Source organism: Aspergillus tanneri (assembly GCF_003426965.1).
Source record: "Aspergillus tanneri strain NIH1004 chromosome Unknown AapTan_5_pilon_pilon_pilon, whole genome shotgun sequence".
NCBI lineage: Eukaryota > Fungi > Ascomycota > Eurotiomycetes > Eurotiales > Aspergillaceae > Aspergillus > Aspergillus tanneri.
In genome coordinates, this window is record NW_022984632.1 from 871,543 (window position 1) to 899,444 (window position 27,902).

The 27,902-nt window shown below is 51.9% G+C and overlaps 11 protein-coding genes across 11 annotated transcripts; 6 read left to right on the plus strand and 5 right to left on the minus strand.

Moving 5' to 3' along the window:
* Positions 1-287: 287 nt before the first annotated feature.
* On the minus strand, positions 288-2,890 carry ATNIH1004_009723 (putative C6 transcription factor; the record flags this gene model as incomplete). Its single annotated transcript, XM_033574305.1, has 5 exons — positions 288-1,311; positions 1,370-1,460; positions 1,509-1,643; positions 1,696-1,955; positions 2,028-2,890. The coding sequence occupies 5 exons, from the start codon at positions 2,888-2,890 to the stop codon at positions 288-290; spliced, it is 2,373 nt and encodes a 790-aa protein (XP_033422323.1).
* Positions 2,891-3,508: 618 nt separating this feature from the next.
* On the plus strand, positions 3,509-3,986 carry ATNIH1004_009724 (4a-hydroxytetrahydrobiopterin dehydratase; the record flags this gene model as incomplete). The annotated part of the gene is made up of 3 exons (XM_033574306.1): positions 3,509-3,664; positions 3,714-3,776; positions 3,831-3,986. 3 exons carry the CDS (start codon positions 3,509-3,511, stop codon positions 3,984-3,986), a joined length of 375 nt encoding a protein of 124 aa, XP_033422324.1.
* Positions 3,987-4,322: 336 nt separating this feature from the next.
* Positions 4,323-5,277, minus strand: ATNIH1004_009725 (SDR family oxidoreductase; the record flags this gene model as incomplete). Its single annotated transcript, XM_033574307.1, has 3 exons — positions 4,323-4,376; positions 4,426-4,775; positions 4,833-5,277. 3 exons carry the CDS (start codon positions 5,275-5,277, stop codon positions 4,323-4,325), a joined length of 849 nt encoding a protein of 282 aa, XP_033422325.1.
* A 3,026-nt stretch (positions 5,278-8,303) lies between these two features.
* Positions 8,304-9,742, plus strand: ATNIH1004_009726 (NAD(P)/FAD-dependent oxidoreductase; the record flags this gene model as incomplete). Its single annotated transcript, XM_033574308.1, has 2 exons — positions 8,304-9,439; positions 9,502-9,742. 2 exons carry the CDS (start codon positions 8,304-8,306, stop codon positions 9,740-9,742), a joined length of 1,377 nt encoding a protein of 458 aa, XP_033422326.1.
* A 170-nt stretch (positions 9,743-9,912) lies between these two features.
* ATNIH1004_009727 (Zn(II)2Cys6 transcription factor) lies at positions 9,913-12,154 on the minus strand (the record flags this gene model as incomplete). Its single annotated transcript, XM_033574309.1, has 5 exons — positions 9,913-10,380; positions 10,429-11,692; positions 11,746-11,813; positions 11,870-12,011; positions 12,078-12,154. 5 exons carry the CDS (start codon positions 12,152-12,154, stop codon positions 9,913-9,915), a joined length of 2,019 nt encoding a protein of 672 aa, XP_033422327.1.
* An 841-nt stretch (positions 12,155-12,995) lies between these two features.
* On the plus strand, positions 12,996-14,318 carry ATNIH1004_009728 (aromatic ring-hydroxylating oxygenase subunit alpha; the record flags this gene model as incomplete). Its single annotated transcript, XM_033574310.1, has 1 exon — positions 12,996-14,318. One exon carries the CDS (start codon positions 12,996-12,998, stop codon positions 14,316-14,318), a length of 1,323 nt encoding a protein of 440 aa, XP_033422328.1.
* Positions 14,319-14,905: 587 nt separating this feature from the next.
* On the plus strand, positions 14,906-17,446 carry ATNIH1004_009729 (GcvT family protein; the record flags this gene model as incomplete). The annotated part of the gene is made up of 1 exon (XM_033574311.1): positions 14,906-17,446. One exon carries the CDS (start codon positions 14,906-14,908, stop codon positions 17,444-17,446), a length of 2,541 nt encoding a protein of 846 aa, XP_033422329.1.
* A 520-nt stretch (positions 17,447-17,966) lies between these two features.
* On the minus strand, positions 17,967-19,318 carry ATNIH1004_009730 (uncharacterized protein; the record flags this gene model as incomplete). The annotated part of the gene is made up of 3 exons (XM_033574312.1): positions 17,967-18,698; positions 18,757-18,891; positions 18,944-19,318. 3 exons carry the CDS (start codon positions 19,316-19,318, stop codon positions 17,967-17,969), a joined length of 1,242 nt encoding a protein of 413 aa, XP_033422330.1.
* Positions 19,319-20,279: 961 nt separating this feature from the next.
* Positions 20,280-21,047, plus strand: ATNIH1004_009731 (MBL fold metallo-hydrolase; the record flags this gene model as incomplete). Its single annotated transcript, XM_033574313.1, has 1 exon — positions 20,280-21,047. The coding sequence occupies one exon, from the start codon at positions 20,280-20,282 to the stop codon at positions 21,045-21,047; it is 768 nt and encodes a 255-aa protein (XP_033422331.1).
* Positions 21,048-21,223: 176 nt separating this feature from the next.
* Positions 21,224-22,921, minus strand: ATNIH1004_009732 (uncharacterized protein; the record flags this gene model as incomplete). Its single annotated transcript, XM_033574314.1, has 1 exon — positions 21,224-22,921. The coding sequence occupies one exon, from the start codon at positions 22,919-22,921 to the stop codon at positions 21,224-21,226; it is 1,698 nt and encodes a 565-aa protein (XP_033422332.1).
* An 893-nt stretch (positions 22,922-23,814) lies between these two features.
* Positions 23,815-27,900, plus strand: ATNIH1004_009733 (phosphoribosylformylglycinamidine synthase; the record flags this gene model as incomplete). The annotated part of the gene is made up of 1 exon (XM_033574315.1): positions 23,815-27,900. One exon carries the CDS (start codon positions 23,815-23,817, stop codon positions 27,898-27,900), a length of 4,086 nt encoding a protein of 1,361 aa, XP_033422333.1.
* Between the last annotated feature and the right edge of the window lie 2 nt (positions 27,901-27,902).

Consider the following 27,902-nt stretch of genomic DNA (forward strand, 5'->3'; position numbering starts at 1 on the left):
GAGAGGTCAGACTAATGGAGGGAGAGAGTATATTTAGAGGATAGAGATATAATCAAAAGGCGGCGGTCTGGGTTGAGTTTTCTGACTCCTTATGAGTTTAATAACAGATTAATTTAATCATAATTGCGAGTGGCCATAGTAAATTTGAATCATAATTGCAATCACAAAAGTACATAGGTAGGAGTATGTTAAAAACCAATCCTTCAACACCAAAGAAACAAAACCAAACTTAATCCCCATCAATTAAAAATACCAATGCTATGCTAGCGCTCATACTGAAATCTAAATTAACTCCACAACGGGGGATGAATATACTCCGCCGCGCGATCTAGGATGTTAGGAATCGACCACTCCCCGCTAGTCGAGCTCTCCGGCGTCGGCGGAGGGAGGGACCCCATGGGTGGTGTCATGGCAGCCACCAGAGAAGTACTACTCATGGCTGCAGAGCTGGGATTCAAGTACGCGGGTGATCCGGAGACATTCTTCTGGTAGCTGAATGCTGTTTCTAGCTTCTCTAGCGCGCGAAGCGTCTTAGTCAATGGTTTGGCCCATTGGGTCTGCATATCGGCGGCGACGGCGACAGACGCCGGAGAGGCGGAGATGTTCGTGGGACTGGTGCCTGCTGTGCCGGGTGGAGCTGCGGTGGCGGCAGTGGGAACTCCGTCAACAGACTCGTATGTGCATTCTGTGTTGGCGCGCTCGGCGATAATCATCTTGATCTGTTGTAATAGAGCCCAAAAGCGGGGATTCGTCTTGGAATCATCAGTGACGGCTAGTAGGAAGATCGAGCTGATGGCGCGCTGTAACGCGATCCAGGAACGCGAGGCGTGAGAGCTGATGGAGTGCATCTCGATATAGGCTTCCACTGTGGTCATTAGGCTGCTGATGCAATCGGCGCGCATGCTGGATGTAGCCGGGTCATGGACCTCAGCGTTGGCTTTGAGCGCTGGCCGGCAGAGCTCCGAGGAAAAGTAGGAAGAATGTAGCTTGAGCACGACGCGCTCAAGATGATCTGTCGATGAGACGCAGTAGCTCCGGTCTCTTAAATACGATTTGGCTTCCACCAGGATCTGTTGAATCCGTTCTTTGTAGGTCTGGATGGTCTTGAAGCTCATCTGCGAGTGGGGGTTGAGCATCCGGCTGCGGACAACCTCCAGGGCAAGGGCGATGATCCGGCACAGGGTTTCGAAGTAGCAAAGATCTCCTGGCTTCGAGTCTCCACGAGACGCTATGTCGGGCTGACAGATAGCCGTCGTTGATGGTCGGTCGTAGGAAAGAGAAAAATGGCTATCTTGCCACGCCATAGACCACCTACGCCACGTTAGCAAGCTCGTACACAATGGGGACTGTTCACTCAAAATGAGCGTACCAAACGTGCCGTCGACGATACCTCTCTACTGGTGAGAAACGGCTGGTTTCGACATGAAGGCCGAGTGCTAGTCCCATTCGCAGCGTCATACCTAAGTATGTTAGTCAGTTTGTTGCGGTTAATAGGGTCCTTCACCTACCAAGCAGAACATAAGAAATGCCGGGGTTCATATTGTATGATAATACATTCCCAATAACGAGAAGTGTTTGAATGGCTTCTATCGTGGGTTGCGACAGGAAGTTGGTCATTCGAAGACATTGATAGGAGCAGCATACTATGTCCCGTTAGCAAGGACACTAATGCCAGAAGCTCAAAACAGCACTTACCATAAACTTGAGAAGTCAGTTCTCTTTCCTTACCCGCTAAATCCGACGATTGGCAACCAGATGCCAGAACAGCAAACAGCAGGCCTAGAAACGCGATGGATATGCCAAACGGCTTCTGTGCTTGAGCGTCATCGGCCCTGTATGCGCCACCATTTGAAGCTCTATTTTGCAGCATGAGATTAAGGTTCATTTCAAAGAGTGCCGTGTCTTCGATAACAGGGTAGATAGCGCCTGCTATGTCGCGATAAAAGTAGAAGAACCTAAGGACGAGGAACAGTTAGCTAGCGCGCTATGCGCGGAGTACTCTGCCCACCCAAAGAGAAATAACATACTCTTTACACTGTTGATCACTCGGAAGCGCACTGCAGACGGCACTGATATCAAAGGTGGACATATCCGACGACCACAAATCGACAAACGGGTACGTCGCGGACTCATTGTCGAGGCCCAACTTGGGTAAGATCCCTCCCTCCAGGAGCGCCTGAAGCTGATCCGACCCCGACTTGTTGTTCAGAATGTATGCGAGCACAGAACGCGAACCCAAGTGAACAGTCCCTTCGCCGAGGGTATTGGCCGCATGGATACCCTCTCGTTCCGGGGATGCGGCTTTGGACCGGTTACTTGGATCCCCACTTTGCACACTGCTAGTTTCCATAGTCGAAGCCTGTGCTTCCTCCGCCTTTTCAAGCCCAACACGAAGATTGCTAATCGTACGTTCCATTTCCTTAAGTCTCGTGCGGACATTATCCCACTCCTCACGCGCCACTGATATGCGACCGCCGTGTCCCAGTCGTGCGGGACGGGTTGTGTCAGCTTGCTCTTGCTTCAAGCGTACGCCACCTTCGGATAGACCAGCCATCCCAGCTTGATCCGCTGTATTAGGCGTTGCACCTCCGACGGGGCTATCGTATGTTGCGGCGGTAGGAGGCACCGAGCTAGACGTCGAGATGCGTTTCTTCGACGGACGTTCGTAGGAGCACAGATCGGCATGGTCGCGTTTGACGCAGCCGTCGCACGGCAGATTGCGATCGCACTTGACCTTTCGCGCATGGCATGGATAACAGGCCTTCGGTTCACGCGCCTTTCGTTTCGTTCGGATTATCGCGTCGATTTGGGATTGCGGTAGGTCGGAGACGGGCCTCGAGGACCCAGCAGCCGCCATGCCGGCACCGGATGCGGACGGCGAGAACGACATGGACGGCTGGTACGGAGAGGTAATCGGAGGTAATCGATACCAGGAGCAACTTCAATGTCGCTGCCGAGGTTTTCCCGCTGGGACGATGACCTGGCCACTCATGCCAACAATCGGGTTCCTTGAATGCAGGCGGCGCAATTCGGACAATTGGGCGACGGCCTTTACGTTGACAATTACACCGCACACATGGCTCCGGCGGCGAAACGGCTGAATAGAAGTGGTTTCGGTGGGCAATTAATGGTTTGCAAATCTGGAAACCAGCTGAAGCCATCTCGGCGGATAATATATGACTAAGCCATGGCAGATCAACATCACGTGATAAAGGGCGGCAATCGCCAACCATAAGCCCTATTGACTAGTTTAGGATTGTGTCTAGATTGTTCTGTCTCAGCTGCGTGCCCTTTCTTCTATGGAAGTTTCCGTATAGTGCGTTATCGGCAATACTGTAGACAGTGGCAGTAATTAGTTAGCAGTGTTAATGTTAGTCAACCTTGCTGGTCAGCTGGTCCACATCCCATTCAATTTGCCAAATCCCCCGACCGCTCTCAGAGACCTGACAACATCGACTAAACCTCTACCCTTGAATCAGGCTTTTGTACCCAGCCACATACAAATACCATGGATCTGAACAAAAGTATCACCTTCGCCGAAGGAGTCGATACTAGCGAGGTTTTACCGCAGGTAGAGAAACTACTTGAAGATGGATGGGTTCTCAACGAGGAAGGAAACGGCCTTAAGAAGCGTTTCCATTTTAACACCTTCACCAAAGTCATGGTTCGACACGGCCAGCAGGCAGTTTGGTTCGAATGACTGACGGGATCAGGACTTTGGGATCTGTATCGCTATCAAAAGTAAACGAGTGAATCACCATCCGGAATTGACGTTGGTGAGTAGACGTCATACCAACGCTGTCAAAGCTGTGTATTCTTATCTGTTGCAGAAAGCCGGGACTGTAGATGCTTTCTGGACAACACATGTTCCTCCTGGGTTGTCTATGAAGGATGTGAGAATGGCGAATTACTGTGAAGATGCGGCAAGGGACATGGTTATCCCGGTTGAGCAAAGCCAGGCGATGGATTGTTCTTCGAGGGGATAGTTTATTATGAAATAAAACATAAAGACTGGATTAACCTGGTATGGAATTTAAGCACCACTGGAGGCATGTATGCTATGTTGAAATTTATGCCAGTTTTAGCGACTAATAAGCCACAAGAATATAAATACTAATAGGGATTAAGTCACTCCCTATGCATTTCCTGAGGTACATACAAATACGGACTAACAAAATCAAGATATTCTAAGACTGGAATTATAAATATATAGCATAAAAGGTAGCGATGCAAAAATTCCATACAGAACGCTAATCAATACTTCTCCCCGTGTAATAGTCATTGCTCATTACATATTCAAAGAACGATGGCAGATATCCACTCTAAGGCGCCCGAGAGATACGGCGCAAGCCACTCGAAGAAATAATCAGGAGATCCTATATCTTTCATCAGCACCAGCCCACAAAAAACATTAGGCAAACCTACCATAATCCAAGCCGGGAGGAAAGATGTGGCAGCCCACGTAATGGATGCCAGTTTCCCTCTCCAAGTCAAACCACTGGAGCCACCCAGCACATCATCCACGACGCCCTTGGCAAATAACGAGACAGGCGTGCAATTCTCAACCACGCCCCTGGACTCTACAAGATGAATCTCCTTGGAAGCGGCCTTGAACAGCGAGTTCTCCGGTAGCGGTGGAGGGGAATAATTGGCGAAGATGTTTGTTCCTATGGCGCCAGCCATCACGGTCATGACCTTGACGCCCAGTGGAGTCATTTCTAGGCGAAGGGTTTCGCCGTACGATTTCAAGGCTGCTTTTGAAGAGGCATAGAAGGCTGCAGATTGTCAGCTGGCTTTTCTGGAATGTCCTGAATGCTGTGAATGAAGCCTACCACACCAGGGAAGAGGCATCGTCGCGGCCAGCGAACAAATATTGATGATCATGCCTTTCGAGGTGATCATCAGCGGGGCAAACGCCTGCGTGACACGTGCCACCCCCCAGAAATTGACGTCAAACACCCTTTTTGCCTCTTCCAGGTCGGAGTCCAGCACCGGTCGAATATGCGCCAGACCGGCATTATTGACCAGGTAATCCAGCTTACCGCCCGTTTGGGCCGTTACGACTTCTACAGCGGCTTGAACACTGGCGGCCGACTCGACGTCGAGCTCCAAGAGCGTTACATTTGGCAGTTTCTCCAAGTGCGACATCTTGGAGGGGGTGCGCGCAGTGGCGAAGACATGGAGACCACGTTCGTGGAAGTCTTCAGCCAGAGCAGAGCCGATGCTACCAGCGCTACATCCGGTGATGAGGACGGTTTTGGGTGTCGATGGACTCATGGTGTTGGAGAACCAGAAGAGTACTGACCAGAACAATAGAAAAGGGGGGGTATCGCATGCACTGAACGCGAGAGAAAACGGGCGACATCGGGGAAGCAAGGGGAGATTTCTACTCCTAAGAATTTTCTTTGTACGGAGGAGCGGGACCGTTTCTTCAGGCAGATTAAAAAACGCATGTTATTCGACATTGCAGCGCCCCCACTTAGGCTTGAACCTGCAACCTTCGAGACTACCTCGCTAGTATGTAATAGTAGTTAGTGTTTGGTAAACAGTGGGGTCTTCCCTCATCGTGACAACGTGGGGGACTAGGTCCCGCCGGATTTCCACGGCTCACTCACAGGAGGGGGCGGGCAACTTTAATTGGGAATTTCTCCGAATCTTCGTGCCCACTAGCAAAAGACCGAATCCAGCTAACTTCGGAAAATTAAGGAAGTAGCGTTATCTCCGGAAATATAACAGGCAAACCTAACTACGTAGCCAATCTCTTATTATTCACTGTCTCTTAATTATTTAATATTCACCAGCTCTATACTTCCCCTCCTAATTTCCTTCCTGTCTTCCTTAGCTAGACGCAGTATTCTGTACCTTTTCTTCTCTCATCCAAGGGTAGTAGTGCCGGGTATATTAGGCATTTCGTCCTGGTCGCTTTCGGTTCCAGCGATATTTAATTGCTTTAATGAAGATTATTTGATTTGGTGATAGAAGCTTAATTTAAATATAATTAGGATATATGAGGTTGATGAGAAGAAAGCAGGCTTCCTGTCAAGGGCTAAACCTCTATAACCTAATAACTAGGGTGGATACAAAAGGAATCGTCGAAGAGGAAAGAGAAGAGGAAACAGCGATGAGACGATTGCGAAGTAAGGGGGGGGAAGTCACATGATAGAGTGTACTAATCAATATACTAATCATGTGGCAGGCGAGGAGAAAGGAAACACGAGGGCTGAGGGCCCGAGTAGGCTGAGGGGCTCTAGCCCCTTACACTTCCAAGTATTCTTAAACAGGTGGCTAACTATGTCAGCATGACTATACCTACTACATAGGAGAAGGCCAAGGAGTGAATGCATTGAATACAAGAGAAATAGAAAGAATTATGAGTAAACAGTGTACTTAAAGGAAAAGTGAAAGGAGTCTTAAAATTAACATCTATTTAGTGATTAGTCAGTGTAACTTTAATTACCTAACCAAGAATAGACTCCATCTTACAGCCACCTCTGCTCGACTATATCTCATACAGAGCGAAATTTGCGAAGCAACTCTTGAGCCGTACGGCCCTGCAGCTCACCCAACCAAGAGAATAGCTGATATTCGCTGGACAGTTTCGCAAACCAGAAGATCTGTTCATCCACGAAAAAGAGATGCCCAATACAACGATGCCAAAATACTTGGTACATGACTCAAGCCACTCGGAGCCCTAGGATCTTTGACTCTCTCATGGGACCAGGTGAAATTGAATCAAGCTCTGTCAGCGAGCATAGAATTCTACATATATTTTGCATCGTTCCATTAATACCAGGCCTAGTCTACGATGTAATGCCGATACAGAGACTCTTAGTCAATTATACGTAACGAGATCCATGCGACCCTTCTTGAGTGGATTATCAGACAAAGCACTGAGTGGAAAGATTCTGGGTTGGTGACACCTGTGAAATATAAAAACATAAAAGGGAAATTGGAGCTAGTGTGCTTTCCATTATTTCCTGCAACGCCTTGCATTTTCTAATCAATTATAATAGGAGTCTCTGGGTTTTCTGGACCGTACCAAAACTCCCGGAGCCCGATTTGCTTCTACGACCTGACAGCCAACAGATTCCAGCAATCGTGATCGAGAGCGGCTGGAGTGAAAGCTATCCACACCTGTTCTTTGATATGCAGCTGTGGCTTAATGGATCAGTAGACGTCAACGTTGTTTGGCCGCTGAAATGGTCAGACTTTTCTAACTCCCGCGTAAGCGGGCTGATCGAGGCATGGGTTTGTCGCCCAAATGGTCCTGTAAACATTAGGCTGGGGTTCGTACTACTTCTATCTTAGTTTTAATATTCCTACTGCCTTGGCAAGTGATGATATTATAAGGATTATCGTGCAGCATGTGTTTCCTTCTGGGCAGAATCCCCTACAGTCCATCACTGTCTCCCGTCTGGATGTGTTCGGAGGACACAAAATCAAAGGATGTTTTACCACTTTCTCTCAATATCCTCAATTATTTAGTGGACAATTATTTGGATCTAATGGGTCTTGTTCCATCCTGACTGTGACAGGGGTGCAAGTTCCGAGGGATTGGAGATGACTCCATTAGTGGATAGGTAGATAGCCACCTTACAATGCTACCCAGGGAGTTCAGCTCTGTATATACAGCATTAGATAACAGAAAAGCAGTAGCAGAAGCATACGGATGGGCCTACGACTTCCCAGTATGCTTCGGACGGCAGCCAACCGGGCTGTTGTGCTCGATTGGGGACATTGCTGGATGGCCAGAAAAGGCAATATACTCCGGGACACGGCTAGACTGTTTGCAGTGTTTCTCTATCTTCATGGAATACGTCATTGCCAATTTGTGCAAGAGGTTGAGTGGGATATAATATAGTCATATTAATACATTCATTACATATATCTTCACGACCTGCAGTCTCTTGCCGATGCATAGTCTGATCACCTCTCCTTCATTAATACATTCTATGATTCTATTGGCCGGATCTCTGGCGGACACTCCTATCACGTGACCCAAGCATTTCCCTCTGTCGTCGAATGAGTATTGTACCTTATCATGTCTTAACCTACTGGTAGTATCACACAGGATCAGATCCAAACAACTCAGATGAGCCACATAGTCAGATTTCACTGTTGGAAGTAAATCCGGTCCGTGTTCCGACTATCCATCCTACACGGTCCGTGATACGGTCCGCTTACGACCCCACCGGCAACGGACCGTGTGGAGGAGCTTCTACTCAGTAACGCACTAGATAAAGGGAAGGGCGGTTCACTACACTCTTCCCTTCATCAGACATTCAATTATACCAACTCTCATCATGGACAAATCCCAGCGCATCGTGATCATCGGCGCCGGAGTCTTCGGCCTATCCACCGCCCTTCGACTCGTCGAAGAAGGCTACCAGTCCGTGACGGTGCTGGACCGCGCCGTGCCCCCCGTCCCGGACGGATCTAGCGTCGACATCTCACGAGTCATCCGATTCGACTACGGAGACGCAGTGTATGCACGCATCGCCAAGGAAGCCTTCGATCTCTGGAAAACCCCAGAATACAACGAAGCGTTCCACCAGACGCCATGCATGTGGGTGACGCAGGAAGCCAGCAACGGCATCCAGACCGTACAGCCCCGTGCGCAGGAATACAGTCGCAAGACGAGAGACGTCCTCACTGCCATGGGTCAAACGTGGCATGGACTTCACAGCGCGGAAGACGCCCGACGTCAGTTCCCCACTCTCTCGGGACCGCTTGCGTCGCCGGGTTTCTACGCCTTCTACAATGAAGCCGCCGGATGGGCCGATGCCGGTCTGGCGATTGCGAGATTGGCGTCCCGTTGCTCTGCGGCAGGTGTCTCCTTCGTGACGGGGAAGAACGGCCAGGTCGTCGAGTTTGAAAAAGCCGCGGATGGATTGATCACGGCGGTGCGCACGGCTTCTGGATCCAGAGTCGTAGGGGATAGATTCATTGTCGCTACCGGTGCCTGGACGGCTAGTTTGGTCCCTGCGTGGAATTCTATGATCGCAGCCGCTCAGATCGTGGGGTACTTGCGCCTGACGCCGGAGGAGATGGCGCAGTTGCGCGATCTGCCTATCTATTTTAACTTCTCCACGGGGTTCTTCTGTTTCCCTGTACACGAACCAACAGGGTATTTGAAAGTCGCCTGTCATAGCTACGGGTACACGAACCCGTACTCCAACCTGAATGCTACTTCTGCCAAGAAGGAGGATGGTGTTTCCGCACCGCCGACCATACCACCGGCGTTTAGAGCAAATTACATCCCTGAGGATGGTGTCCAACGCCTCCTTGCCGGCTTGAAGGAGATCCTCCCGCATCTGGCGGATAGGGGGTTCGAACGTGTCGGTCTCTGCTGGTATAATGATACCCCCACGGGAGATTTCATCCTGGATTATCATCCAGAACATCGGAATTTGTTTATTGCCACAGGAGGTAGCGGACAGTAAGTCATGATCAGAATAAATGCCGGAATGGATAGATCAGACACAGCTAACGATGACACAGCGCATTCAAGTTCCTCCCCGTGATGGGGAAGTATATCGTCGGCTGTTTCGAGCGTAGTCTCACCGCCGATTTGTTGGACAAGTGGAGATTTCCCTCTGAGTTCCGCGGACGTCGGGATGCGTTCCAGGGAGATGGCAGTCGAGGAGGTCCCGAGAGGAGAGAACTGACGGCTCGTGAAAAAGAGTCCTTCAATGCTGCTTTGAAGGCCGCGTCGCCCTTGGCGAAGCAGAGTAAGCTATGAAGAATATAGATTGGATATTGTTATGAGATCATGTGAGGTTACGCAAAGGAGTTTACCAGTGGCAACGAAAGACATCTATACATTTTATTTTCTTCTATATTTTGGTTCTCTTCTATTTCGTTCATTCTAATCATAACTCATACGACATAAACAGGGTGAATTCGGTCCGTTCACAGATGCTCAGCCATCTCGTCCAGCATCATCCAGCCAGGAATGTCAGGGATGGCGTCCCCGAATCCATCACTCCCACTGCGACTTGGGAATGGCCATTCCACCACAACATCCTCGGTATCAAGCAGCGGCATCTCTGCTGCAGACAGATCCGGAAGCAACACCCCTCTTGCGTCTCCGTTTTGATCTCGTCCCTGAGATACGAGAGCCAGTGACGGCTCGGGAGAATGTGAGCCACCGGCACCCATTTGCCGGGGTATCAACTCCCCAAGTTGCGTCATTGTGGCCGGGCTGACTGACGAACTAATGTCAAGGATATCCCACATGAGGGCCTCGTCTTCGGCGGACATCTTGGGGATATTGGCCGGCGTCGGCATGCTCGGTAGCGCTCCAGAATATCCGTCCTGATTGTAATAGAGAGATCCATAGTTTCGACGTCGAGCGGCCAATTCTCTGACCCGATCCACCTACACTTATCATCAGACATGTAACGGTCAAGGCCAGGACATACATACCAAAACCCGAATATTTTCCCAGTGCGCGGACACCTTAGTCATGAAGTCGACTAGGATCTGGAATTCTTTACTCACCAGTCTGGCGACGTGCGGATTGTTGCTGACAGTATGCTCGAGCTGGATGGTGGCGGCAATGGCCGCGAGATAGGCGAGAAACGGGTCATACGGTCGAGTATCCGTTTGGCACATCTCCTTGATCAGGCGAGCGATCCAACGCGAGTGGAGCAGGGAGGTCTCGAAGGATTTCTGCAGAAACGTTGACGATAGGTTGCCAGACACCTGTCTCAGCTTGTTCATGATATTGAAGGGATGGTGCATAAGACACTGGATGGAGTGGAAGAGAAACTGCACGCAGAGCCAGGAGGACAGGTAGGCTCGGGACTCGGACTCGGAGCGAGAGTGCAGTTGCGCCTCAACGTTGAGATACCGGTGCGCATCAGGGAAATGAGTCTCGAACTGCAACCACTCCGACTCCAAGACCGCGAAAGCGGATCCGGCCTGCCACAGAGGAAGGGTGTCTTTCTCGACGGGCTCGAAGACATATTCAGTGGCTTTGCCCCATAGGGAGTACAGGCGCAGGAGACAGGCGAGAATGCTGCCGTTGGCTTTCTCACCCGGTTTCTCTAGCCGGTCGGGGGACGACCCCGGAGGAGAGTCGTCAGGATTGGGACAAGGGAAAGGCAGGGTGAAGTGCTTGTCCGCTAGACACAAGGAGTAGTTCCGCGATGCATTGTACGTGCGGTCTAGCATGAAGAAAGCCCAGGTAATGCGTCGTCTTTCTTCAGCTTCGTTACGTTCCAGGGATTCAGTATATAGATCCTTGTTTAGCCCGGCCGACTGCAGCGTTCGCAGACCCAAGGCACAGGAGGCGTATGCTCGGTGGGCACGACCGTCGGCGAAGTCCAACTGGGCCATTAGACAGGTGCCCTGCAGAAAAGAAAGGCCTACTTTGCCGTCCCGATGCAGATTAGACAGGATCTCCCAGGCCTGGCTGGCTGGGTTCGGCGGTGGGACATGGCTACCAAAATCTTCACTTGCGCCTAGCGATAAACGAGACGTCAGGGCTACTAAGGGGAATGCGATCTCCGGAGGCAGAGAGTCTGCTCTGCTCTGCAACCAGTCACGAGAGAACACACAATAAGGCTGGTCGTGAAAGAAGGTGAGATAGAGATCCACCTGGGATTTAACAAAGTCGGGGGGAAGACCCTCACAGCCAGATCGTACTGGATTCCCACCCGTCGCGTTGGCTCGAGGCAGGCTCTCCCTACGCCAATCATTAATCCCGAGTCATCGCCGTAGAATCATTATCCAACGTACTGTAGAAGGCGAGTCATTCTATCCAGTCTCTTCTCTAGACGTTGAAACCGCTGCGCCGTCACATCCACCTGCCATCGATCGTCATCAACACCATCACCTTAAAATAGTAGTCTTAAGTTCCTACGAAGGGAGGTAGTGACCACACCTCTCTTGACTCATCGCCAGTGCGTCCGGTACTGACCGTTGACCCGTAGGTACAACGTTGTCCTAACCTCTGACACAGCGAACATGTCGGCTTCTCCCCGGGACAGCGCGCTTTCTTGCGTCTGCCCGAGTCAGCATTGATTGCCATTTCATTCTAACTATGGACTGACGGATTGGACAGCACCTACCGACAGGGACCGCAGGCCTGACGGGCGCGTTTTACAGAGACTTTGTGGATGGCGTAATTGTCACCGGGAGAGTTCATAATCGAGTGGACCGAGTGTAGGATGAGATACCGTCCATAGGAATGAAGGGATAGATGGAAATGAATCAATGGACGACTGAATAGATAGATGGAAGAAAGGAAAGAAAGAGAGATGTAAGTGGGAGTAGGGACCGGACTGCCTAATCGGGGCATGGCTTCCTCGGTTCATCTCTTGGCATTTCCATTCTTTCGGCTCCTTCGCCGTTCTAGTCCGTGGTTCTTTCATCCATCAATGTGCATGTCAGGTAATCCTATCCATCCTGCTATCGTGTCGTTCATCGGAATAACCAATGCTAGGGCTACTCTGGTGTCCCATGATAAGGTAAACACTCCGGTATGCGCGACCCATCCACCCCTGGAGAGACAATGGAACAGTCCAGACCTGCTGTGCACTAGAGAACCGTCTCTATGTGGGGCGGAGAGATCTCTAGGAGTCTAGATAGGGGGTGAGATTACCCAGAATAGATAGTCTACATGGCCTCCTGACTGACGAGGAAGGACGATAGACACAAGAATTCCTTGCAAGCAGTGCGACGTCTGCTCAATCCAAATCTCCATGTCAGAACCGGATTTCAGGAGATAACTCGAAGTATGTGTGTATATACACTAAAAATAGCGAGATGGGCATCGTTTCCTCAATCGTCCTTGGAAATGTTGCCTGTTCTGGGAAACCATATCAATCATGGGACTCCTTGATTGTTCCTGATGGTTCTGAGGAATCCAGTCTCTCGATCCATGGCAACCTAGAAGACTATATAGGGTACCGTGAATCCCATCCATACATATCAACCATCAAGACTCTCTTCCCTTCTCTATAGAATTATATATCTCTTGTGCCATCATGGCCTCCATGCTCAAGAACTACTTCGGTTTGGGAAAGGTCCCGGCGGAGACCACGTCCCAGGGGAACAACCCAATGCGAGCTCTGCCAGCTTCGTGGTACACCTCGCGGGAGATGTACGAGCTGGAGCGGCGAGCCATCTTCTGCAGGAAGTGGCTGTTGACCACACACCAGCTGCGACTGCCCAACTCGGGCGACTGGCTGAAGTATGACATCGCGGGTTACGCCTTCATCCTGGTGCGTGACCGCGAGGGCCAGATCCACGCCTTCCACAATGTCTGTCGCCACCGTGCCTTCCCCGTGGTGACGGAGGAGGGTGGCACCGCGCGCATCTTCTCCTGCAAATACCACGGCTGGTCGTACGGACTCAACGGCAAGCTGGCCAAGGCCCCCGGGTATCAGGAACTGGAGGGGTTTGACAAGAGCAAGAACGGTCTCCTGCCCATCCATGTCCACATCGACCGCAACGGCTTCATTTGGGTGAATCTGGACAGCAACGCTCAGCCCGAGATCTCCTGGGAGGATGACTTCCACGACATCGACATCCAGTCTCGGTTCGCCGATGTGAACTGGGCAGACTATAAGTTCGATCACACTTGGGAGATGGAGGGCGAATACAACTGGAAGATTCTGGCAGACAACTACAACGAATGCTACCACTGTGCCACCACCCATCCAGATATCCCATCGCTAGCGGACATCAGCTCGTACTCAGTGGACACGAAAGACGGTAGCATCATCCACTTCGCACACAGCACCCCCGAGCAGATTGCCCGCGGGCTCAAGATTGCCAGCACTTACTACTTCCCCAATGCGTCCATGACCGTGTCGCCTCATTTCTTCTTTATGCAGCGCTTCGTGCCCACGGGTCCCACCACCTGCGTTATGCGCTACGAGGTCTACCGCAACGTCTCCTCCAGCGAAGAGGACTTCCAGCTGATCAACCAGATGTACAAGCGCATCATGTCCGAGGACAAGTACCTCTGCGTGCACACCCAGAAGAACCTGAACACGGGGGTGTTTGTCAACGGCGAGCTGCACCCTCGCATGGAGAAGGGTCCGCTGTACTTCCAAGCGGCGGTGCGCGACATCGTCCAGCAGCACCACCGCCGCGAACAGGAGGAGGGGCACGAGATCTGGCCCGCACGGCAGTCGGTGCCGGCCACGGCGCAGACCAGCAAGGAGGATCTGGACTTCTGTGCCCAGCTGACCAGCGAGAGCCAGACCGCCACGGGGGATTCGTGCCTGACGGCGGCGCGCGAGACCGACGGTTGCTGTGGAGGCATGGCATGTCAGACTGCGGGAGAGACATTGGCATTCTAATTTATTAATGATCTAGATAGCGTTAGTTTGGTATTTCAGATTGATAATGATTCATAATGAGTTTGGATTTTATCTCCATGTACTGGGCTATTTTTGTCTTCAAAGCAATTAAGTACTGATATCTTTAACTAGATATGATGAAATTATGTATTTAGTTTTAGTTTTAATTTTTCCTAATATATATATTCCCTGCGTATTGATACTATTCTAGTGGCTTCTATCCTGGCAATCGAACTATATCGTAGTGGTAGATGCAGGATGTTCTGGGTGAGGGGAGATATTGACGTCAATCCATATGGGCAGACGGATTTACGATCTAGACTGATGTCTTAGATCAGGGTTTAAGCACTAAAATAAAGAGAGGTTCATATGACTTTTATAACGATCGGTGGAAATATCAGAGTTACAAAAATAGATATGCACGCTTTTCCCCAGAATGGCAATTTCATCCCTCCGCAAGGTGTGGACCGCCCAACCATATCCAGTCTTCCACCATACACCCTCGCAACATCCATCCCATCTATTTATATATGCCATCCTATCCATACATCCTAGATCTTCCTAATGATCACATAGATACTCGAGCCATGTCCCCCCGTCTCGTCATCATCGGCGCCGGCATCGTCGGCGCCAACCTGGCCGACGAGCTGGTCTCGCGCGGGTATTCCGACATCACCGTCGTCGAGCAAGGTCCCTTGCATCTTCCTGGCGGTTCCACCTCGCATGCCCCCGGGCTGGTCTTCCAGACAAATGCCTCCAAGACCATGACCCAGCTGGCGCGCTACACTGTCGAGAAGTTACGGTCGCTGATCCACGACGGCCAAAGCTGCTTCAACACTCTGGGTAGTCTCGAGGTAGCTACTACGTCCGCCAGACTGCAGGATCTTCATCGCAAACATGGCTATGCCTCCTCCTGGGGCATTGAATCGCGTCTTGTCGGCATTGACGAATGCCTGGCTATGTATCCCCATCTTAATCGGGATATGGTGCTCGGCGGTTTGTATGTTCCCAGTGACGGACTAGCTCTCGCGGCTCGTGCGACCCAGTTGCTCATTGAGCGCACTCGTGTCGCTGGTGTGCGATATATGGAGCATACTCCTGTCACCGGTATCGAGCGCACTGGCCGCCGCGTCACTGGCGTCATTACCCCGGACGGCTCTATCCCCGCCGATTTGGTCATCTCCTGCGCTGGTTTCTGGGGCGTCGAGGTCGGTAAAATGGCCGGCGTAGAGATCCCTTTGCTGCCGCTGGCCCATCAGTATGTCAAGACAACGTCCGTGTCGGCACTCGCAGGCCGTGCCGTCAACGCTCTACCCAATGGTCGAAACGCCAGCCTGCCCATCCTGCGTCACCAAGACCAGGACCTCTACTACCGTGAGCATGGAGACCACTACGGCATCGGTTACTATGGCCATCGGCCGATGCCTGTCGTGGCTGCTTCCTTGGGTCACACTCCGAAACATGTCGACGAGCTGAACATGCCCTCTCGTTTGGAATTCACGCGTGAGGACTTTGTTCCCGCCTGGGAGCAGTCGCAGCTGCTGCTGCCGGCGCTGCGGGAAACGCAAATCGCCGACGGCTTCAACGGCATTTTCTCGTTCACTCCAGATGGCGGTCCGTTGGTTGGACCTGCGCCCAACTTGGAAGGCTTCTACGTGGCAGAGGCCGTCTGGGTGACGCACTCGGCGGGTGTTGCGCGCGCTGTGGCGGAGCTGCTCACGACAGGCCATTCCACCATCGATGTCACTGAGTGCCAGCTGGCTCGCTTCGAGGAGGTGCAGCTGAGCCGGGCCTACGTCGAAGAGACCTCACAGCAGAATTTCGTCGAGATCTACGACATCCTGCACCCACTCCAGCCACGAGAATCGCCCCGCAATCTGCGCACCAGTCCCTTCTATGCGCAACAGCGCCAGCTGGGCGCTTTCTTCCTAGAAACCGGCGGCTGGGAGCGTCCCTTCTGGTACGAAGTCAACGCAAAACTACTGCAGTCGCTCCCGGAGCAGTGGCGGCCGGTCCAGCGCGATGCATGGTCTTCGCGATACTACTCGCCCATCGCTGCTGTCGAGGCGTGGAAGACCCGCACTGCCGTTGCAATGTACGACATGACCTCGTTCCACCGCTTTGAGGTGGGCGGTCCCGGCGCAGTGCATCTACTGCAGCGCTTGACCACTGGAGATGTCACAACACCACCCGGCTCCATTACTTACGCCTTGCTGCTGGACGACCATGGCGGCATCCGCAGCGATTTGTTCGTCGCCCATCTGGAAACAGACTTGTTCCAGGTGGGTGCGAACACTGCCATAGATCTGGACTATCTCTCACGAGAAGCGCGCTATCATAGCCAGCGTACCCCGACCCAATGGGTGCAGGTGCGTGACATCACCGGCAGCACCTGCTGCATCGGCCTCTGGGGTCCTCGCGCGCGCGACGTGATCCGCGATGTCAGCACCGATGACTTCTCCAACAAGGGTCTGCCCTACTTCGGCGTCAAGCGGGCCACCATCGCCGGTATCCCCGTGATGGTGCTGCGCAAGTCGTATGTAGGTGAACTAGGCTGGGAGATCCAGACGAGCGCCGAGTACGGTACCCATCTATGGGACGCCCTGTGGCAGGCCGGCCAACCACACGGGCTCATCCCCGCGGGCCGCAGCGCCTTCAACGCTTTACGGCTGGAGACGGGCTCCCGTACCAGCGGCGTCGACATGACGAGCGAGCACAACCCCCTTGAAGCAGGGGTGGAGTTCGCTATCGCGGCGAACAAACGCGACTACGTCGGCAAAGCAGCACTGATGCGTTGCTCCGAAAAACCTCCCGCGTGCCGACTACGCTGTCTGGCCGTCGATGATGGCCGGTCTATGGTTATGGGCAAGGAGCCCGTTTACCGCCGCGGCCAGCCGGTCGGTTACGTCACCAGCGCTGCGTTCGGGTTCACTCTACGCAAGCCCATCGCCTATGCTTGGCTGCCTGGAGCGGTGGTCGATGGTGAGCCTGTCGAGATTGAGTATTTTGGACGTCGCATCCAGGCCACCGTCTCGGCAGAGCCCCTGTATGATGCGAAGAGCCGCGTGCATGCTGATGGACTATCGACTGTGCCGGAGTTGCAGAAGCCACTGAAGCATGTTTTGTGACAGACAGACTGGGTTATTGAAATAGGACTATAGATGGTATACATCAAAGTTATAGCCATTACTGCACACATAGCAGTAAACCAGGCTGGATCTAGAGTGCTTTTTGTACAGTCGCCTTTCATGGCTCAAGAGTCACCTAGCATTTTGGTTGCATATTAATGAATGACGTTGTTTACACATCCCTCAGGTCCTGGTAGACCTACATCCCGCGTAATCCATTATTATAGTACTTCTGCCTGACAATTGTCAATATAGTAATAGATGAGTGAAGTGATTACTCTTGGGCAGGGGCATATCAAAGCCTAGCGCCAAGATTAGCCCAGAGCATAGCGCTGTGCTTGATAAGATGTTTCTTCGAGACATATATCCAGAACGGGAAGGAGTGCCTTTTATTGTTAAGAGCTGGAGGACAAGGGCCTGGGATTTATATCTGTAGGGTATTCTGGTCTTGGGATCTTTTGTAAGACATTTAAATTAGACTGAATATCACCAACATTGAAAGCCCGTAATGACAGTCAATTTACCCTCTGTTGTTCCAAGTATTATGGCCAAATATGAGAATCGATGCAGATCGAAGCCCTTTCTGAACTAGTCGAAGCACAATCTCTTCAACATAGGTGACATATCCCTGGTAGTTTGGTCCGTATGTTCGAAGCTTCTCGTGCGCCACCTGCAACGGAAAGAAGGTGGACGCGGGCCCGAACAGCTTCATCTCGTCTTGCATCAGGTACTCCATGCTCATACAGATCTGAGTAGCTAGTGTTGCAATCTGGTCAACAGTATTGGAAATTTCCAATCCACTAAGTCGCGATAGTTCCTCGAGAGCTATGCCGGGGAAAAATAGGGATAACCTCATCAGCTCACAGAGACAGATAATACGGAAAGTCCATAGATGCGTAAAGACGTTGGCCATCGTAATATTGGGATACCAGAGTAGAGGATCTTGGGTCTTGGGTGTCGTTCCTTGGGTCCAGTAGCAGGGTTTGTCGCTTTGATATCGTAGATTCATGTCCCATTTCTCAAGTCTGGTCAATACGTCAATGATGGAACGAATCGTTTCAGTAACTTCTGATATCTGCGTTAAGCACGGGGTATCTAGGAGGGCGTCAATTTGCTGCAAGAGTGACGGGATTATGACAGCTTCGTTGAGAAGGCTTTGCATAGGCGAGGGGTTGTATATCGAAAACGGAACATCGATCCAAGCTTGAGAGGATAAAAATATGGGTTGACGGTGTCGGAATGCTTCCATTGTCTGATAGAGATAGCCTCTGTCAGTGGGTTGAAATATTAGGAGTGCCATGATTACATACCAAAAGTGGGCGAAATCCCACAAACAGCTTATGCAGCACACCACACTGACATGATTCCGGTCCGTATGCCAAAAGTAAAAGCCCGGCTCCCTTGACATGGGCTTCCAATGCTACAGCAGACTCTGGGACCATTACCTGCTCCAGATCAGCGACCTATTCCAGTTCCTAATGCTGGCTGAGGCCTTACCTCCACCAAGGTGAGACACATGACGGCCGCTATTAGGTCGGCCTGAGGAAGGGCGGTTGTAAAGCTTTTTCTCACGGCTCGAATAGCGGCATAGTAAGTCTGTGAGCAGTTGGAACTGATCTTGCCCTGCTGCTTTGTCTGACATACAATCGAGGCGCCCAGCGCTTTAATCGCTCTTGAGAGTACAGAATCAGCAGTAGCCTGGTTCTGAAGGCCAGGTAGCGTCTCCATCCAGGAGCCGCAAATTCGGGATTTCTCGTGATCTGATAAACTATACATGACACTTCGTTCATTGCCAGGTATGAAACTCTGGATGGCCAATTCAATAATGTCAACATTATTAGACTGGACAGGATAGAGTCGGGGAAGTGGCATGACTATCCCAAATCTGCCTTCAGGGGCACGATTTGTCCCATGGCACGGGCCCTCAGAAAGATGAGACGCCAGAGCCAACTGCCCCTCCTTCTTTCGAGTACATACTCTTTGGTTTTTCTTCTTGCCGGGAGCAACGTATTGAGTTGGTCCATACTGGGTCACAAATGTCCAGTTCGTTCGATAGCCATCGCAGACCCGGCCAGAAAGAACACATTGGCTGCATCCCGGGAGCTTTCCATCACACTGCGAGAGATCAGTTCTATGCTTAGGCGAATAAGACACAATCTAGCCCCTACCCCTAGCTTTCGTGTTCTACAAGTTTGGCACACAGAGCTTTGCTTGACTTTCATCGCACTAGGTCGAAAACGAAGAGATTGACACCCCAACCATGAACCTCAAGGTGTGCCAACCAGCGAAAAACAATTAACTTAGATAGACGATTCATGAGAGCACCATAATTTGCGAGCAGCCCATGTTGGTTGGCTGCGAGGATGATAAAAGTGAATCCCTCATACTCAGCCGGCGCTCTTGGCGGAATTTGTGCCTGAAAAAAGTTAGTGTCATTTGATGAGTCATGGTGGAGCTTCTGTGCAAGCGCCCTCTTGAGATTTGCCTAACCTTTTTAGGTATCTTATCCCGCCAAGAATTGGAGGATGGCACATGACGTCTATATACAAGCCATGCACACAGTATCTTCAGTATGATAAACTCGGTCAATGGATTGATTCATAATCATTAGTCAAACCGATTCTGAGTTTGGACAAATCCATCTATGGAATCTGGAGAGGTATAAATAAGGTGTGGAAAATGAGCATTCCAAGATAGCAGCACTACAGCACGAGCACATTTCCTCCAGTCCAAGCATTGAGCAAGCTCAAAAAGAACTGTTCAATATTTACAGCATTCCTCAACATATCAATCATCAAATATGGCCCCTTCGACCTTTAAAAGTTCACTTACGATGACCCATATCGGCACTGCAACTGCTATCCTCAGTATCGACAGTGTAACATTCCTCACGGATCCGTTCTTCTCGCCTGCCGGCACAGAATGGGACGTGGGAGTCGCTGTACTCAAGAACAAAGACACCCCAGCGATGGGCCTGGAAAATCTCCCGCCTATTGATGCAATTCTGCTGAGTCACGAAGACCACCCGGACAACCTGGACGAACTTGGCCGCCGTCTTCTCGATGGCCGTCACGTCCTGACTACGGTCAACGGAGCTAAAAGCCTTGCACCTCGTCCGGGAGTCCGAGGTCTTAAGCCCTGGGAAACAGTCCCGCTTGTCCTCGGCGGAAAGAAGTTTCAAGTCACCGGTACCCCATGCCAGCATCTTCCTGGAGGGGAGTGTACGGGGTTTATTCTGGAAGCGGAGGAATTTGGTCTGAGTCCCGATGGACGCCCTAATGCGATCTATTTCTCTGGTGATACGGTCTATATTGAGGAGTTGAGCAAGATTCCAGAGAAGTGGCATGTCGTTGTGGCGATCATGAATTTTGGAAGTGCCCACGCCCCTCTTCCCAGTGGGTCGTTGCAGATCACTATGGATGGGAAGCAGGGTGCCAACCTCTTTCGCCAGCTCAAAGCAGATGTTTTGATTCCGATGCACTTTGAATCGTGGGGTCATTTTACGCAGCTGGGACCCGCGCTGAAACCAGTGTTGGACGGAGAAGGTGTGGGTGACAAGGTGTGCTGGCTTACTCCAGGGGAGTCCAAGAAAGTTCTCTGATGCTCTTTTTCATCATTCGCATAATTTGTTCTGCATAGATATCATATAAATATTATACAAGCTACTTAACCCAATTGGGCTTCAAATAGGAGTACTGCCTTGACATTTTCCATCCATCTAATATACTAGTGGTCTATGATACATCAATGTCTGAGCTAACCTGACACGCTCATACTTCATAAAGTGGACTTTGCAGATGTAGAACAACAGGCCGTGATATTATCCCCAGTCGATAATCGACAGTAACAAGAAGCCGTGATAGCTGTGTCAGCAGAGGCAAGTGCAAAGTCACGCTGACTGCGAAGAAGCAAAGCCTCCTTGTGCTTACCAGACCGTATGAAGCACTCGTACAACCCATGGAGGGCCCAAATATTGTTGAAATGGGCACGGACGCGTGGATAAGTGTCACTAAGACCAAGATCTTCTCGGTAAACTTCTTCGGCCTCCTCGATTCGGTTCTGTTCAAGTAAGAGCGCACCAAGGGCGTGGCGAACGGGCTGCATCCATGCTGGCGGATCGCAAAATGGGATTGCCTCCTCCAACTGGACAGCTTCCCGTAACGTTGAGAACGCCACCTTAAGATTCCCCTTGCGATATTCAAGCTCGCCTTTGAGCATAGCAGCCGCAACTTTCAGGACATCGACCTCTCTGCTGGGCAAGCTATTGAGACGGGAGATTGGGACTCTCGCGCGTACAGCTTCGAATTCGGACATCGTACGCTCTGCCTCTTCAATGCGACCAAGCACGCTGAAGGCGACGCCACGCGCGTATAGCATCATTGCCGTTGTGGAACAGTATAACTTCTGGTCGGTAGGCAGCTCCAGACGAAGAATATCGTCCCAACGACCGAATCGGACCAACACATGCGGCAAGACGCCAAGTTGGCTCTCCGTCCAGTCGGCCATCGGAGGACTTGTAATTGACAAAGTCTTAACATCTAAGATCTCCCAAAGTCGTTTCGCAGCGGAAATTGCGTCCTTAAAGCGGCCACACATGATGGCACCATACACCTTTGTGTAGATATTGTGTGCGCGATATGCGGTGTAGAGGGTGGATCCCCCTTCAAGTGCAAAATACTTATCATCAGCTGCCATTGCGTCGCTATTTGATGCAATAACGCGGCGATAGTCTCCGCACGCAAGGTCAATGTGTGTCCCCATGTGCAGCATATGGGAGGCCTCCGGGACAAGCTGTCGCAATCGGTCGGCTGCGAGCAAGGCCAACTCGGGCACGGGTGACATTTCCATAAGGTGGATGTATAGATGACAGAGTGCCGGATGCTCGTAGCCATCCGGTTTTGCCAACGCTGACTCCAGAACGGTACGGGCTTCGACTGTGCAATAATCGCTGGGCTCACCTGTATCGACGTTCCAGAGCGCCCGGGATCGACGACACATGAGCGCATCAACGAACAAGGTCGCCACGTCTTGATCTTCAGAATAAGCCGCATAGACTGGGCGCATAGCATCGACATAGGCGTCATCCAGCTTCCTAAGGTCACTAGGGATCTCGCCAGCCGGGAATCTCGCGACAAGGGCGTTGATCACCGCCCGTTCCACCGGGGAAGCTTCCTCAGCGAGGTTCAGGGCACGAGCTAGTGCAGCATTTGCTTTCGTAACAGTACTTTCTAAATCTTTCTTATCAAACCGGGCCCAAGATTTGTTGTAATTTGGACCGCAGGCGTAGGCTACGCCCCAAAATGCCATGGCGCAATTTGGGTCGTATGAGGTGGCCTTCTCAAAGCAACGAGTCGACTCCTCATGGTTAAAGGAATAGGCCCACAATAGCCCCCGATTGAACCAGAGCTGAGCATCTGGGGAGTCGGTCGTCACCGCACGACGATATGAGCCAAGATCATAGTAATTGTCTAGCATGATGGCACTAGAAGGTAACAACTTCGATATAGATTAGATAAGAGAGAAGGGATAAGTACCTCGATTCATAACCATGGGCTACTTACTACATATAAATCGAGGTTTCGCAGAATAGATGATGATGATGATGATGTTGATGATGCTGATGTGTTGTTAATGTTGAGATATTAGTGTTAATGCTAATGTAGCATAGTGAACGGTGAGGGGCAAGATACCTCCGCATTTATAAAATCCCACCCAAAACTTGGAAGAAAGAGCAACTGACATTCGGCGAATCGGAGTCTGCATGCCACATCAGCAGATCCACGATTCATCCATGCCCCACAATTTGGCGATTGTCGTTCGAATGATGGGATTCGCTGGTATGCATTTAAGTCTTCTAGGTTGTTGTCTTAGTCAAAGTATCCAATATGTCTCCGGTGGGCTAGGCTGACTTCGATTGTGCAGACTGTTGGAGTGGTACGTGCTAGTAGATGTCATATTTCTCTTCCATTCCTCTAGATATGGTACTACTGTTATGAAGACAGCAACAATTGTGATCTCCTTTACGAAGAAGCCTGAGGCATTACAGCGGAATTACATTTCACCGATGCCAGAGTCCACGTGACTGATAAGCCGTGATAAGCCGGAAGTGGACTAGCGCGGGGTACGCCTCGTAGAAGAGGAATGAAAGATTTCCACGACGCTTTTCGAGCAGTTCCAACGCCCGTCGTGGTGCTCCTAAACGTCCAGTCAAACCCCATCTTGGAGGTGTGTCGCTAGACACCTCTCTACAGAGAGTTTGATTCTACCTCGTATCGCTTATTTGACGTATCCCGTCTCCTCTTCCTCCGCTCGAGGAGTTGACTCATTCGATTCACCCCACCTGCAGAATTCCTTGCCACGACCCTACGATGACCGCCAATTCTGCCTACCTGGCCATTCCGGGCTCAGTCGCGTTCTCTCATTCGCGCGGCCATGCAGTTGCTGCGAGCATCGGTGCACAGGATGTTCGGGCCCAATGGGTCCACTATGTCCATACGTCTCAAACATTGGAAGAACCCCAGCAAGCTGTTTTGAAGCAGCTGCTGCACTATGGTGACATCACGGACATTCCCGAATCCTTCAGTGCAGAGGATGGAGACTTTGATGTCTTTTACATCTTTCCTCGGACCGGCACCATTTCTCCTTGGAGTACCCAGGCTACGGGCATCTCCCATGTCTGCGGTTTGCGCAAGTATGTGAAGCGCATTGAGCGGGGCTTGAAGATTTCGTGCCTACGCACAGACTCTGCCGAATATAAGTTGGGATTCCAGGATACTTTGCACGACCGGATGACGCAGATTATCAGCAAGGACGAACCCGATTTGCATTTGATGTTCTCCGAGCATAGTCCCCTCCCTCTCGAGACAGTACCTCTCCGCAGCAGTGATAAATCCCCCAAGGAAGTCCTGCAGGAGGCAAACAAACGACTAGGATTAGCCCTGGAGGAATCTGAGATTGATTACCTTGCAGAGGCCTATGGTCCGAACGGCCCTCTTGCTCGCGATCCTACCGATGTCGAACTGTTCATGTTCGCTCAGGTCAACTCGGAACATTGTCGTCATAAGCAGTTCAATGCTTCGTGGGTCATTGACGGGAAGCAGATGCCAAACAGTCTGTTCTCGATGATCCGGAATACACACAAGAGGCACCCGGACTATACTGTTAGCGCATACAGTGACAATGCCGCTGTTCTGGAGGGGGGTGAAGCTGCTTTCTGGTCGCCAGACTCTTTCACTGGAGAGTGGAATCACACGAAGGAACTGGTCCATTTCCTGGCCAAAGTGGAGACTCACAACCATCCCACCGCTGTGTCCCCCTTCCCCGGTGCGGCCACCGGCTCCGGTGGAGAGATTCGTGATGAAGGAGCCGTGGGGCGAGGCTCAAGGCCTAAGGCAGGTCTTTCGGGCTACTGCGTCTCTGATCTGCTGATCCCCGACTTGAAACAGCCTTGGGAACTTGATATCGGCAAGCCGAACCACATCGCCAGCAGCCTGGATATCATGCTGGAAGCCCCAATCGGAAGTGCTGCCTACAACAACGAATTCGGACGGCCGTGCATCTCGGGTTATTTCCGTACCTTGCTGACAGAGGTCGACATAGGCAATGGCCAGACCGAATTCCGTGGCTACCACAAACCCATCATGATCGCCGGTGGTGTGGGAACCGTCCGGCCTCAACACGCTCTCAAAAAGCCAGAAACCGTCAAGCCTGGCTCTTTCCTCGTCGTTCTGGGTGGACCCGCCATGCTGATCGGACTTGGTGGCGGCGCGGCTTCTAGTATCACATCTGGTGAAGGGTCCGCGGACCTGGACTTTGCTAGTGTACAACGAGGCAATGCCGAAGTCCAGAGAAGGGCGCAGGAAGTCATTAATGCCTGCGTAGCTATGGGTGATAACAACCCCATCAAATTTATCCACGACGTTGGTGCCGGTGGTCTTTCCAACGCACTTCCTGAGTTGATCCACGATTCCGGCCTGGGGGCCACGTTCGAACTGCGTGAGATCGATAGTGCTGATCGAAGCATGAGCCCCATGCAGATTTGGTGCTGTGAAGCCCAGGAGCGATATGTCATGGCTATTGGTGAGGAATCAATGAACAAGTTCACTGCGATCGCCCACCGTGAGCGTTGTGGCTTCTCCGTCGTTGGCCGTGGAGAGGGCTTGCCGGAAGAAGACAAGAGGCTCATCCTTCTCGACAGAGAGTCCAAGGAATACCCGAAGCCAATTGACCTGCCCCTATCGGTGCTGTTCGGAAAGCCCCCTAGGATGACTAGGATCGTGGACTCACGCAAGCTGAAGCTTCCCGCCGTCGACGCAAGTCTGACCACCTATCTGCCTTCAATGGCACCTAATCATCTCGAGCTTATTGAGGAGGCAGTGAAGCGAGTGCTGTCTCTTCCTGCTGTCGCCTCCAAGTCATTCCTTATCACCATAGGTGACAGGACCGTGGGCGGTCTCACTGCTCGCGACCAGATGGTGGGCCGGTGGCAGACGCCCGTGTCTGACGTTGCTGTCACGGCGACTGCACTTCTCCAGGGAGTCACGACCGGTGAGGCTATGGCGATGGGTGAGAAGCCCACCCTGGCTCTCATCTCCCCAGCCGCCTCGGCTCGGATGGCTGTGGCAGAATCTCTGATGAACATCGCCGCCGCCGATCTAGTTGACCGTCTTAGCCGAGTGAAGCTCTCCGCCAACTGGATGTCGGCCAGTAGCCATCCCGGTGAGGGCGCTGCTATCTACGAAGCGGTGGAAGCGATCGGTATGGACCTGTGCCCTAAACTTGGCATTAGCATTCCGGTCGGGAAAGACTCTATGTCCATGAAGATGAAGTGGACCGACGAGACCTCCAAGGAGGCCAAGGAAGTTACCGCTCCTATGTCTCTCGTTATCTCGGCCTTCGCTCCTGTTTCGGACTACCGAAAGACCTGGACCCCTGCACTTCGTCGCCCTGAGGATGTCGGTGACACTGTTCTCATGTTTGTCGACCTCTCCTTCGGCCGCAAAACCCTGGGTGGCTCCGCTTTTGCTCAGGTGTTCAACCAAGTTGGCGACGCGTGCCCTGACGTGCGTGATGTCGAAATCTTTAGGGATTTCTTTGACGCCACTCAGCAACTACAGGAGGCAGGCATTGTTCTGGCTTACCATGACCGTTCCGATGGTGGTCTTTTCACCACTCTGGCGGAGATGATGTTTGCCGGACGATGCGGCCTCGAGATCATGCTGGACAACATTTGCTCGAGCTCGGACACAAGGAGCATCGTGGAGACCCTTTTCACTGAAGAATTGGGAGCAGTGTTCCAGGTCCGCAAGGAACACGAGATCCAGTTCCGGTCTTGCTTCGCTACCTGCGGCCCCCCTGCTGGTCTGATCCACAAGATCGGACGGGTTTCCGAACGGCACAAGCAGAACCTTGCCATCTACCACGGGCACACCATGGTGTACCGTAACAGCCGCTCCAGCCTCCAGCAAACCTGGGCGACGACGTCATACCACATGCAGAAGATGCGCGACAACGCCATGTGTGCCGAACAGGAGTTTGCCAACATCCTTGATGACGCCGACCCTGGTTTGTCCTGGAACCTTACCTTCGACCCGAAGGAAAAGACCCTTCCGTTCCTTACGAGCCTGACTCAAATGTCCCCCTTCAGCAACAAGCCCCGTGTGGCCATCCTCCGTGAACAGGGAGTCAATAGCCAAGCCGAGATGGCCTTTGCCTTCAATATGGCTGGCTTTTCCGCCGTTGATGTGCATATGACCGACATCATCTCCGGACGCGTGTCGCTTGCCAGTTTTGTCGGTCTTGCCGCCTGCGGTGGCTTCTCGTACGGCGACGTTCTCGGCGCCGGTCAGGGATGGGCGAAGTCGGTGCTGTTGCACGACAACACTCGGAACGAGTTCCAGTCTTTCTTCGGACGTCCCGAAACATTCGCTCTCGGGGTCTGCAATGGTTGTCAATTCCTCTCGCGTCTCAAGGAGTTGATTCCGGGTGCCCAGAGCTGGCCCAGCTTCGAGCGCAATGCCAGCGAACAGTACGAAGGGCGTGTTTGTATGGTCCGCGTCTCGGACCCCGACCCTTCGCGACCCAGCATCTTTCTACACGGCATGGACGGCTCGTCACTGCCCATTGTCGTGGCCCACGGAGAAGGACGTGCCTCGTTCTCGCCGTCCTCCAACATGACGGCTCAGTCGTTCGTCCGCGAAGGTCTCGCCCCTGTCCAGTTTGTCGACAACGCCGCCCTCAAGCCGACAACGACCTACCCCTTCAACCCCAACGGCAGTCCCGAAGGTATTGCCGGCGTGCGCAACGCGGACGGTCGCGTGCTCGCTATCATGCCTCATCCAGAGCGGACGGTGATGGGCGGCATTGCCAGCTGGCTGCCTGCGAATGCCCGTCGGTGGGGTGATATTGGACCATGGGGGCGGGTGTTCTTCAGTGCTAGACGATGGGTTGGTTAGAA